The sequence below is a fragment of the Phocoena sinus genome, chromosome 14 (assembly GCF_008692025.1).
Source record: "Phocoena sinus isolate mPhoSin1 chromosome 14, mPhoSin1.pri, whole genome shotgun sequence".
Lineage (NCBI taxonomy): Eukaryota > Metazoa > Chordata > Mammalia > Artiodactyla > Phocoenidae > Phocoena > Phocoena sinus.
In genome coordinates, this window is record NC_045776.1 from 89,181,176 (window position 1) to 89,194,103 (window position 12,928).

General features: G+C 62.5%; 1 protein-coding gene across 11 annotated transcripts in view; it reads left to right on the plus strand.

The window, feature by feature from the left end:
• FBRSL1 (fibrosin like 1) overlaps positions 1-12,928 on the plus strand; it is an 83,963-nt gene that overhangs the window by 9,863 nt on the left and 61,172 nt on the right. For all 11 annotated transcript variants that reach the window (XM_032654610.1, XM_032654612.1, XM_032654603.1 and 8 more), the window contains exon 2: positions 5,623-5,823. In XM_032654610.1, the coding sequence (XP_032510501.1) occupies positions 5,623-5,823 (201 nt within the window). The remainder of the gene's footprint in view (positions 1-5,622; positions 5,824-12,928) is intronic.

Genomic DNA, 12,928 nt, shown 5'->3' on the forward strand with positions numbered 1-12,928 from the left:
ACGGGGACGGGTCTCCAGGCCTGGCCCTGTCCCAGGGTGACATGGACATCCCACAAAGCCTTCCTCCAGGAAGTGGAGGGGCAGGTGGGGTGGGGGGCAGTGGTGAGGGCCCAGGTGGGCCATCTGCCTTCTCACCCCCGGTGGCGAGAGTTGCCCAAGTTTGGTGACGAGGGGTGAGTTCTATGGGCTGGGGCCCAGGTACTGGGGAGCAGACCCCAGCGTGGTTCACAGAGTAGAGGGGCCCCCGCCTGGCCAGAGGGGTGTGGCCGCGCCTTTGCCTGCAGGGTCTGGGGGCCTGAAAGGGCCTGATCCAGGTGGGAGCAGGCAGCCTCAGCCCCCCGGTGAGGGGAATCATTCCAGTCTGTGTTTACTAGTTGTACTTGCTTTTCTCTCTCCGTGGTCGGTTTACAGAAGCAAGTTAGAAAATGTATCGGTGCTGCATAGTAATCCTGTTTAGGGGAGTTACAGGTGGTCACGTAAAATCGCTGCAGGAAGATCTAGTCTGATTTCACAGCAACATGCCCACCCCCGCCCCCACGGTCCGGGAGGGTCAGAGGGCCTGGCTACTGCAGGGGGCTCCGCTGCAGGGCCATTGCCTCAAGTCAGTGGGGGCCCGCAGTGTGGCTGTGTGTAAAACCCCCGCACGCCTCAGCCTCGCTCCTCCCTGCAGGCCTGGGCACAGCTGCCGCACCAGACTACAGATGAGGAAAGTGAGGCCAGTGAGGGCAGAACGCTGGCACTGCGTGTGCCCAAGCATGGCTGAGCCTTCAAAACGGGCCCAGACACACCCCCATGGGGCTGGCGTCACAGGCCCTCGAGGGCAGCCCCAGCCTCGGGCACCAAGCTCAGGCCTGGCTCGCGCTCACTAGCAGTGCGGTACAGAACAGAAGCCCAGGGAGCTCTGCGGTCGTTCTCATGACAGTGGCTTGGGGTGGGGGCAGCTGCATCTGGACCCTGGTAAGCCCTGCTCCAGAGAGATCCTGCTGAGATGGCGATTTTCCTTCCAGGCGAGGAAACTGGCAGGCCCTTGGCTTAGAGTTCATCCTCTCGAACCTTCAGGCAGGAAACACTATGGGCCTCGCTTGGAGCCGGGACGTGTGCAGCACGAGGCCTCCTGCCTGCGGAAGCCAGGAGAGAGCCGGTGGGCCTGCCGTCCCCTCCGTCTGCACAAGGCCCACGCCTGGTGCACCTCAACCCGGCCAAGGCAGGTGGCTTTCCTGCTCCCCCCATTCTTCCAGATGCAGGAGGTCCCGCCCTGGGCCCCACCTGCCACTGTGGGCTATGGCCAAGATGGAGCTGGACTGAGTCCAGGCCAGGCGAGAGGCACTGGTGTTTCAAAGATTCTGACAATCTAGTTGTTTTTAACGAAAAACAACAGAATGCCAAAAACAGGTTTATAGAAGATGTGACGAGTTAGAACAGTCTGTGGTTGACAGACGCGTCCTTTTTACCACATGAACGATGCGGTGGCCAGATGTGTCTGGAGAGATGACCTAGAATTTTCCTGAGGCCCTTCCAGAACCTGTGGAGGGGCCGAGGTGGGTCCCAGAGCACGGCAGGGGCGGGTCTGTCTGAGGTGCTCACCACGTGAGTCAGCACCACGCTTGCTTCGCTGCACGTCTGCCCTTCCCTGTCCTTCTTTGTTCACAAATGCTTGTTAGAAAGACAGGTCCCAGGTGTCCCCCTGGGGCAGGCTGCCCCGTAGATTCATCGGTAGTAGTGGACACGTTCTCTGTGTTTGATCGGACGCACCACGGGCAGCCCTGTTCTGTTCCAGGGCTCAGACGTGAGAGCTCAGAGGTTATCCCCCCGGGCTAGAAGCAGTCTTTGTGACTTTAGCCAAGTAGGTCAAAAGTGGCCTCGGGTGGCCCTAGAAAGACCCTGAGGCGGGTTCTTGCTCCCTTCCTGCCCTGTAAAGGCGAGGCTCACCCCGCAGTGATGCGGGACGTGCTCATCTCAGGACCAGGTCGCACGGGGACAGGATGGTTAGTTACTCTTTCCGGAAGGAGGTGGCCCATGGGGAGGTCGGGGGAGATAACTTGCCACTTTCTGTGGCGATGAGAAGGTCAAGGTGGCCCACGGTGGGGGGGCTCCGAGGTGTGGGAGTCGAGATGCCTGTTGTCAGGGCAGGCTTGGGCCCGGGGCCTGACCAGCACGGCTGCAGCCCAGAGACTCGCGTCCTGCCCGGGGCCCCCGGGGCTCCAGGGTCCCGGGTGTGCAGGGCGGCGTTGCCTCAAAGCCCCACCTCCCCACACCCGCGGGGCCCCTCAAGTGGTGCCTGCCCGTGCCAGCCTGGCCCCAGACGGGAGGCCGTGTGGACGGGGCTGCATTTCCACTGCAGACTGAGTGCGGCAGGCGTCCCCTGCATGCGGGCGGGCCTCGTCCTGTCTGCTGAAGGCCTGTGTGGAACCAAAAGGCCCGCCCTGCCCCGAGGAAGAGGGGGCTCCTCCTGTCTGATGGGGGCCTTTCCTCCACCTTCGGACTGGAACTACTCCCGCGGCCCTCTGGGGTCACGACGCTGCCCGCAGCGGGTCTTGGGACGTCGGCCTGCACGGTCGTGCCGCCGCCTCCTTCTAATCGAGCTTCGCCTGCGCACGCACGCTGTGGGTCTGTTTCTCTGGAGGGCCCTGACTCATGCACCCCTTACAGCGTGGTGCCTGGGGACTTTCCCTGTGTCTTCCCTGGGGCCTCTGACCGCAGCCTGCTGGGCCCACCCTCTGCACCACGATGGGGCTGGGTGGAGGTGGGCACCCACGGGTGGGCAGTGAGGCTCTAAGGTAACGGACCTGCAGGCTGGCGTCCCATGGTTAGGAGGTGACATCCAGGGTGGACAGGTAGGGACTCTGGGGGCCTCGCTGCTCTCCGGGGCCTGTGTGGGAGCAGCCTGTTAGCAGTGAGACCCTTGTGGGCTGGGTGACCAGGAATATCTCTGGACCTCTCTGGGCCTTGGCCTCTGTCTATAAGGGGGCTGACATTCATGCGTCACGGGCACACCAGGAGTCAATACTTATTAAGTACTTTGCGTGTGGAAAGCGAGCCGCCTTCACCAGTGCTTCCTCGTCACCTGAGGGACAGCCTCAGCGTTCTTCGCCAGGGAAGCCCGTGGCCATATGCTGGGCCAGCTGCTGACCAGTAGAACCTCCCTCCTGGCATCACCGTCCTGAGGAGAGGGCACCAGAGAGGGAGCGTGGAACTCCTCGTCACTTCAGGGACTTTGCACTGGCTGCTCCCTGAGGGAGGCTCCCTGGGCTCTGACCAAGGGTCGTCCCCAAGCATCTCTGAAGTGGCTCCTTCCTTTCTGCTTCCCTGCCTGTGTTACCCTGCTGCCTTTTTGGGTGTCGTGACAACTCGCCTGTTGGGCCAGCTCCCTCCTGATCTGGTCCCAGGTGCCTGGAGCCAAGCTAGCCTAGAGTCGGCGCTCACTGCCAGTTTAATGAGTTGGCCTGTGAGCAGGGCCGGTGCTGGGAAGTCCTGGGGTCAGCAGGGGCTCTGTCGGCAGGGCGTGAGGGAGAGTGACCCCCTCGGGCTAAGATGAGCTGGTGCCCTTGGGGGTTCTGGCAGTGGCCACCGAAGTGCAGATGACCTGTGGGTGTCCCTGGGGTCTGATAGCCCAGAGTGTGAGCATGGGGAAGGGTCAGTCCTGCATCCAGGACGTTGGGGTCTCACCTGCTGCTCAGGCAGAAGCCTGTGGAACTTTGGGCAGATCCACGTGTGGTGGGAGTGCTTCTGCGTGGAAGGGTGTCTGACCTCACAGATGCACCAGGACGAGCGTCCTGCCTGCGGCCTCACGGTTCAGCTGACCTTTAGGAGCCCCCAGCCCCACTGGCACACCATCCCTCTCTCTCTTCCTGGTTGACGCTGAGTCAGCCCCTGAGCTGACACTGGGGACAGGGCAGGGGTGCAGGGCGTGCAGGAAGGTGAGTACGCCAGCCCTTGGTGTGGGGTCAGAGGTCAAGGGGTGCCACATGCCCCCTCTTGAGAGGCTGTGGATGGCCCTTCGCTCCCCAGATCCTGCTTGAGCCGCAGGTCTGTGTGCCCATGCATCTGGGCCTGGGAGAGGAGAGGGATCTGCTGCCACGCCTTGTGCAGACACGACTGTGTGCAGCCGCCGAGGGGGATGGTCAGTCAGCCTGCGATGGGACATGGCTGCTCCCAGGACAGGCCACGGGCCACACCAGGCAGGGCAGCTGGGGGGCTTCCGTGCCTGGAGGGACAGCTCCAGTCTGGCTGACCTCATTGGCACTCCTCTCGAATTCTGGGAATTGTGGGCCCCCTTCACTGGACGGGAGGAGGGATGTGGGGAGTCGTCTTGAGGTAGCTGCTGGCTCCAGGTCAGAGGAGCCCACGCGGCAAGCACAGCACATCCCTTTCCCTGCCCCCAGTCCAGGGGACCACAGCAGGCTGGGACATTGGTCCTTCCTGCCACCTGCTTAAGTGGCTTAGGGACGTTTCCTGGGGGGCCGTGAGGGTGTCACCTGGGATAAGTCACCGTTGCCCTCATTCAGGCTTTCCTCTTCCCCTCCTTCGTGGGCAGATGCTTTCGGAACCTTCTGGGTCCCTTGTTGGCATTTCCTTAGCTCTCTCTTTAGCAGCCCAGTGGCGCTGGTGCTGCCCCTGGTTCCCCCATGGACCCAAGCAAGAGGCCGGTGGGTGCACCTTTCCTCTTCACCACCAGTGAATGCCAGGCATCTCTGGGCACATTGGCAGAGCTGCAGGTGGCGGTGGGTCCAGGCCCCCTTTGCACTGTAGGAGCTGTGCAGGCAGTGCAGAGGCCCAGCCGCCCATGGGGATGGGAGACCATGCTGCCGTTGTCGGCATCGTTTTAGCACGTGCTTATTAAACACCCACTGTGTGTCAGGCCTGGCTCCAGGCACTGGGCACAGCTGTGAACAAGGCAGGCCCAGGTCCCTGCTCCAGGGGTGATGTCTGGGGTCGCTGCAGCTCTGCACACCTGGCTGACATGGAGACTGCTTTCCCAAGACAGGCTCCCATTGGGTCAGGATGCCAGTTGGGCATCCTCGAGTTGGGCTGATAAACCCACGGGTGGCTCAGGACCAGGGGACGGGGCAGCTGGAGTTGCAGCATCTCTGCCTACAGCCAGCTACTGCGGCGATGGCCCTCAGCCCAGGGCTCGCCCCGGTCTCAGACCAGGAATCCAGAGGGTGCCAGGATGGGCCGTGCCTCCTGAAGGCCAGCCCAGCCACCAGTCTCAGCAGCTGCTTCCTGCTGAGCTTGGGTGAGGCCTCACACTGGGCCAAGGATCAGGGCCCCACGTCACTGGCTGGGCTCCTCGGGAAACTCACCCCAGTCACCCTCCCCAAACCCCCAGTCCTGACAGGCCCACCCGCACTCATCAGACCCGTCTGCCGCCTACCCATTCACCCATCTCCCTTCATTCCCCTTCATGTGGCCCTCCCAGGATGGGAGGCTCCTTCCCAAGGTGTGGCAGCCTGACAGCCCACTGCGGGGGGGTGGCGGGTAGTGGCACCTCCAGGTAGGTGCTGTCACGTGCCCAGGACCCCACCTTCGGCACAACGTGGTCTCTCATGGTGTCACTGGTGGGATAACACTTGGAATCGTGTCACCGCCGATTAACTGGCTTTGTCCTTCCTCACCCCACAGAAGGACATGGCCCTGAAGCCACACGAGCGGAAGGAGAAGTGGGAACGTCGCCTTGTCAAGAAGCCCCGTGAATCAGAAAACTGCCCGTCTGCAGAGCCTGGTGAGAACGGGCGGCCCCTGGAGGCAGGCAGCTCCGAGCAGGACCTGGAGCCCACCTGCGACCGAGGGGAGAAGAAGGCCCCTCTGCAGCCCACCAAGCAGGTGAGCGCTGGGCCCTCCCACTCCGAATCAAGGGCTCCTGGGCGGCCTGGGGGCCACAGCAGCACCTGGACACCACCCATCGGCATCTGGGCCTGCCTGGCAACGTGCTCCATCGTTGTCGGGTGTGGGATTAGGGGCATATGTGGATTGGGGCCGGGAGCAGCCGCCTGCCGCAAGTCTGAGGGTTCTGAGTGGAGGCAGGGGACACCCCGGGGTGGGGGGTGGGGGTCACAGCCAGAGAAAGGCAGACCAGGCCAGGAACCCAGGAACTGGGGGCAGGGGGTGCTTGGCTCAGGCGGAACTGGAGGGTGCACCCGCTGATAGGCTGGCCCCGTTTCCCCATTGCGTCTGTCAGGCTCCGCCGACTATGGGGTGTCCAGCGTGTCTGTAACGCGTGGGGACCAGGCTCATTGCTGGTTGCTCTCCATGTGCTAAACTTACGCGAAACGCAGTGGGTCTGCGAGACAGGGAGGGAGTCACGTCAGTTGTGGTTGGTGGACCAGGTGCAAGGAGCAGCCCTGCTGGGAGGGGCCATCCTTGCTGTCACCCAGAGCCCAGCTGGCATGGGGCAGGGAGACTGGGGCCAGGGGCTTTCTCCCAGGGTACAGGGTTCTGTCCTAGGTGTCGGCTCAGCACTACAGCTGTTTTCCTCTCCAGGGACTCACTGGTTTGCGCCTTCTTTTCAGAGAGGGGTTCTTCTTGGTGTTTCACACTCCACTTTCAACTCCCTTGGGGATTGGAATGCTGGTGAGGGGGCAGCATGTCTCAGGGGCCTGGGCTGGATGGGGGGTCTACAGGCACACCTGCCCAGGTGGACACGTGCTCTTTCTTCCATGCAGGTGTGCTCCCCAGAAGGGGGGCCGCTCCCAGCCAACCACTGGGACCAGAACGGCCCGGCCCAGCGCCAGCAGCAGCTCCAGCCCAGCCAGCCCCAGGGGTCACTCCCAGCCCCGTGTCAGCGCTGCCAGCCCCGTCGGGCTCTCCCGGACCCTGGGCAGCCCTTCCAGCCCCAGCGGCCACTCCCGGGTCAGCGCAGCTGGCCCCAGCGGTCACTTCTGGGCCCAAGACAGCCCAGCCAGCCCCGGCGGTCACTTCTGGGTCCAGGTCAGCCCTGCCGGCCCCAGCAGCTGCTTCCAGCCCCAGATCAGCCCTGCCGGCCCCAGCGGTCACTCCCGGCTCAGCCCCGCCAGCCGCGTTGGGCAGTCCTAGCCCCCAGGCAGCGCTGCCGGCGCCTGCGCTCCCTCCTGGCCCCGTGGCAGCGCTGCCGGCCCCTGCGGTCCCTCCTGGCCCCGTGTCACCTCTGTCGACCCCTGCGGTCCATCCTGGCCCCGTGGCACCGCTGCCGGCCCCTGCGGTCTGTCCTGGCCCCGTGCCACCTCTGTCGGTCCCTGCTGGCCCTCTGGCACCGCTGCTGGCCCACGCGGTCGTGGATGGGCCCGTGTCTCCGTGGCCAGCCCAGCAGGGCATCCTCAGGACAGCGGTGCCGGCCCCCACAGTCACTCCTCGTGCTGCGCCCACGTCGCCGGCCTGCCAGCTCACTCTCGGGCCAGTGCTGCTGCCCCCGGCGGCTGTCCCTAGCCCCATGCCAGCCCCGAAGGTCCCTCCTGGGCCAGCCCAGCCGCCCCCGGCGGTCCCTCCTGGGCCTCAGTCAGCCCCAGCAATTAGTCGAAACCCCAGAGCAGCCTGGCCCCCCCAAGCCTTCACTGCTGGGCCCTGGACAGCCGTGCCAACAAAAGCGGCCACTCATGGACCCAGAACAGCCTCACCCGCCCAAGCGGCCACTCTTGGGCCCAGAACAGCCGTGCCGACGAAAGCGGCCACTTCTGGGCCCGAAACAGCCCTGCCAGCCCCTGCGGTCACTTCTGGGTCCGAGCCAGCCCTGCCAGCCCCAGCCGTTACTCCCCATACCTGAGCGCCCGTCACTTCTGGGCCGGCCAACCCCGCCCCGCCGGCCTCTCCTGGGGCCCCCGAGCCAGCCACGGCAGTCCCTGCTGGACCTGGTCCGGGCCCATCAGCCCCAGCTCTCCCTCCTGGCCCCAGGCCAACCCTGCCGGCCCCTGAGGTCACGACGGACTCGATCCTCCACCCCTGCAGTGGCCCGCCAGGCCCCATCTGTGAGCCCTGGAGCCTGACGCCTGTTTTCCCAGACCACCCCAGGTGTGGCTGTGCTGGGCCGGGCCAAGGCCCCCTCAGCCTGTGGCCCGAGGTGTGTTGTCAGACTGGCCGGAGGCCTTCTCCGGACAGGCCGGTCCATTTGCGGCTGGAGGCTGAGGCTCAGCAGAGACGGGAGCCCCTGCAGGGCCACCACCGAGCCGAGGCGCCCCACGCCGGGAAGAGAGGAGAGGACCACAGCGCCTTCCCACCTCCCGCCAGGCTGGCCCCCGCCGTGCCCGCTGCTTTGTGACGTGCACGCGCCCGGGAGAGAGCACACAGCCACCCCCAAGGGCTCAGGCTTGTGGGGTGGGGGGTCCTTTAGCATCTCTCTGTGCCTCTAAAGTGCCCACATGTCCTTGAATGTTGGACTTCCATGCCCGGGTGTGCTGCCCAGCCAGTGTGTGCGTTTGTGTGTGCATATACATGGTGTGTGGTCTGCAAGTGTCTGCCTGTGCGTGTGATTTTGGGGGGCGTGCCAGCTGTAGGCCTTGCCCTCCTTGGGCCCCACCCCATCTGGCCAGTGTGCATTCCCATCCCCCACCAGGTAGAACGTGGGCACGACCAGAGCCAGGCCTGAGGCCCTGCTGCTTCCCTCTGCAAAGGGTGACGTTTGCCCAGCTCTCGAGTCCTGTGACTGGAGAGGGGACACGAGGGATGCTCAGGGCTGTCTGCGGTTGAGTAGCAATTGCTGGTGAGACAAGAGGCTCCCCCTCAGGACTCTTCTTCCACCCCAGTGACTGAGCACTGAAGCCGGGGGCAGTCTCCTGTCCACCCCCCCAGCTTTGGACCAAGAAGGTCCATTCTGAGGCCATTCCCAGAATGTCCCCTCCCAGCATCCGACTCGTCCCCTACAGCTTTCCGGCTCCGGGCCCCCTAGGACGTCCCCGGTCAGGGCAGACCTCACACTACAAACCTTTCTCTGCTTCCCCCCACTCCCACCCGACCCGCACCTGTGCTCAAGGGTCACCACCCCTTGCCCCTGACCTCTGGCTCAGGGCAGCCCCGCACTAGTGCTCCTGGAGTCCTGGGCACAAGGTGGGAGAAGAGCGTCGGCCACCAGGGGTGCCCTGGCCAGGCTCCCACGCAGTGCTCTGTGCGCCCAGTCTCACCCGGCTGTGACAGCCACCTCTAATACCGACCCGGTTCATGGAGGCCACGGAGGTGCCCCCCGGTTTCCAGACCCGAGCCTTCCTCCCTGCTTGGCCATGAGGACCCTGGCCCTCCGGGGGTCCTGACACCCAGAGCAGAGCCTACAGATACCTGGTCTCCCTCCCAGAAACATGGGGCTTATTTTTCTGATTAAAGAAAATAAAAAGTGCTGTGCCATTATTTTTATAACAGCATCAGTGTTTGTAATTTAACAAAGTATGTGTCGTACTGGAAGTGCTTTACTCTGACAAGTGGTTTTCTGCACATCTGGACTTGCCTGTCGTTCATTCCATTCCGGCTGAGCTGCAGGAGAGCAGCCAGGGGAGGGGGTGCCTGGCCTGGACCTGGCTCACTGCGTCACATGGTGTGGGCTTGGGGGGACTCAGCTCGCCATAATCACCCTCCAGGCCTCCCTGGCGGCCTCCTTGATGGACCAGCTCCACCTGTCCTGTTTCGGAGCCCCGGCTCTGGAAGGGGTCTTTTTCTATATGCCACTGAAGGCGCTTCTGAGGTCTTGTTGTTGACCCTTCACGTTCGTTCCCACTGTTCCCTGTCGTCATGCACTGAGGGTGGCAAGGCTTCAGGCCACCCCCTCCCTCCCAGTGCCCTGAACTCCCAGCCCAAGGGGTAGCGTGAGCATCGCTGCACCGCCCACGCGCCCGGCCCCATGCTCTTGTCTGGGCGTGGCACAGGCAGGCCAGGACTGGACGGGTGCAGCTCCTGCCTTTATAGGCCTTTCTGCTCTGCGCATGTTGGCTGCAGTGCTTGGGTGCCACTTAGTGGGGGAGACAGGACTGTCGGGGCACCATCTCTGATGGCAGAAGCGGGGTGGGGAAGAGGGCTGAGCCCACGGGGACGCCACGGCTGGGGCCGCCCTCCTCCTTCCCCTCCGGAAGGGCCCCGGCTGTGGGGGAGCTCCGAGGTGACTGGGGTGGGGCTTGTTCCCTGTGTGATCGCTGCTGAGGAAGGGGCTTGGCTTCTGCCTGAACCTGCAGGGGCCCTCTGACCCCTACGGGGCTCCGCATGGCTGCGGCTGGCCTCAGGTTCAAAGTGCTGGGGCCTTGAGGGACGTGCACTTGGGCGAGGCACCCACTGGCCACGGAGGGGACTGGGCTGCGTGTGTCGTGTCCTGGGGGACCCGTGTTGCCATGAGAAAATATAGGTCCAGTGTGGCCAGATCTTTGTTTCTGCGAACAACTGGAATCCTGGGTTTTTCTGTGGATTCAGTGATTTTTGAAACTTTGGTGGCTAATTCTAATTTGATGACTCACCTTGCTGGCCAAAGGACACAGCTGTGTGGGCTCTGCGTGGCCTGGTGGCAGAGGTTGGGGCCCTGGCAATTGACCTGGCCCCGAGGTCAGGGGTGTGGGGTGTGGGGTGTGGCCCACCCCGTCATAGGGAGAGTAGGGCAGCCCAGCCTGGTGGGTGGGGCTGGAGTGAGTCTTTGGGGGTGTCGTGGGGCTCTGGGGGAGGCCCCATGCTGCCCCAGGGAGCCCTCGGACGGAGACCAGAGCCTGGGCACAGTGCTGTACTGGGACCTCTCCTCCGGCCCTGCAGCCCACCTCCCCTTCTGCAGACTGGGCCGTGGGGAGGGGACAGGCACCTTCTGGGCAGGAGCCCCTGACTTGGCGCCTGGTCCCTGTTAAACCTGTGATGGGCAAGGGCAGTGGTGGTTGTGATTTGCTGCCAGGTTGAAGAGGGAGGGGTGACCAGGTGGTCCGTCCAAAAGCGGCCAGAGATGGAGCGTCCTGTGCAGGTGCTTACTAAGGAGACCCCTTGGCATCCAGCCAGTGGGTGGCAGGGCAGCCCCGGGAGGTGAGCGTGGGCGACCCCGATGAGCCCCTGGCCCTCAAAGGGGACCGCACGCCACTTCCAGCGTCCACCTGGGACGCCCAGTCCGGGCTGACAGTTTCCTGGGGAGGATTGCTCGTCTGCTGCTGTGCGCAGGCCTTCCCCGTGTGCACGTGTGCACGCACCTCTTCTGAGCACAGAGGTGCTCCACACGTGAACGCCTGGTCACTCCCAACAAGATCTACTCCTTCACGTGGGAGACACTCTGGGGAGGACAGGCCCCTGGACCGGCCGCTCCCCGCACGAGGACGTCGTCGGCACCTAAGGCGCCGACACTGAGGATGCGTCCCAACTGAAGCAGATCACCCACGCCCCGTGTAGCCTCTGTCCCTGCAGACACGGAATGTGACTCAGTCCCCCAGTATGTTAGGAGAGGCAAGCGTGTGTCTGGTGTGCACAGATGTCTGGCTGGACCGCCTCCCCCAGCCAGGGGCAGCATTGACCGCAAGACACCCCTAGCAACTTGTCAGAGCGGGGGTGGTGGTGTCTAAGGAAGATGGTGTCCATGTCCAGCCACCTGCCCTTGCCTGGGGGGCTTGGCAAGAAACCTATCCCAGGGGTGGGACTGGGGAGGTTGAGACTGAGGGGTGCACTGCCCAAACCCCTGGAGGGGTCCCAGGGGCCTTGTCAAAGGCAGGTCCTGACCCTGCAGGTGACGCTTGGAACAGCACACTCTTTGATAGGACTGTAATAGGACCCACTTTACAAGTATGAAGAGAAGAGACAGAATTAACCCTAATATATTTTAGATCCATGTACCATCAGCTCTGTGTATCTGCGGACGCAGGGGGCTGACTGGGCTACATCATTTTATACGAGGGACCTGAGCAACCGTGGATTTCGGTATCTGCAGGGGGCTCCTGGAACCAGTCCCCCACGGACGCCGAGGGATGGCTATATTCTAAGTAGTATCGTTTCAACATGTAGTCAGTATGAAAATTATCAATGGGATATTCCAGTATTTTTGTACCAAGTCTTGGAAAGGCAGCGTGTATCTAACTCTGCCCTTATGCAGCCCTTCTCAGTTGAGACTGGGCTCAGACTGGTCCATTGTGTCTCAGAGCCGGCAGGGTGGGGAGGTGAGCTTCCCAAGTTCACTTTCTCCCCACACTTGCTCCTCTTGTTGGTTTCCTCATTCCCTCGCTCAGCCAGCCTTGGTTTGACCCCTCACCACTGGGCCGCAAAGCCGGGCGCGTGTCAGCCTAGAACCTCCCCTTGAGCACCAGGCCTGTGTATCCAGGCCCGAGACCCTCCACTCAGATGCCACAGCCCCCGCACTGAGTGAGAACAAGCCAGAACACAGCTCTAAAGCTTCCCCGCACTTCAGTGGGGAGGCTTGCGTCTGCCCCGGCGATTGGGCCAGAAACGGGGCCCCCTTCCACTGCTCACTCCCCTTCCCAGGCCAGTCCTTTGCTTCTGCCTCCTACCTGTCCTTATGAGCAGGGTTTCATTAGAAAATTCAAATGGAAACAAAAATTCACCATATAGAATGTGTGGGGTGCAGCTAAAGCAGTGTTCGGAGTGAGACCTCCAGCTTCAGTGCTCGTGTTAGAAAAGAAGACGGGTTCGAGATCAGTGACCTGAAGAAGCTAGAAAGAGAAGAGGAAGGAATCCTAAAGAAGAAAGGGGCGAATGCAAATGAGCGTAATTAGTGAACCAGGAAGCAAACGATAGAGAAAATAAAGCCAAAAATTGTTTCTTGGAGAACATCAGCGAAGTTGAGAACTCCGTAGTTAAGAATGATTAAGCAGAAAAGAAGGCAGATTACCAGCGTGAGGAACGGAAAAGGCAGCAGCGCTGCAGGGGCTACAGACGTGGAGGGATGGCGCAGAGACGATTTTATTCCAGTAATTGAACAACCTAGGTGAAATGAACAAATGTTTGGAAAAATACAACTTGCCAAAACCGACATAAGATGAAATAGGTGATCTGAATAGTCCTGTACCTGTTA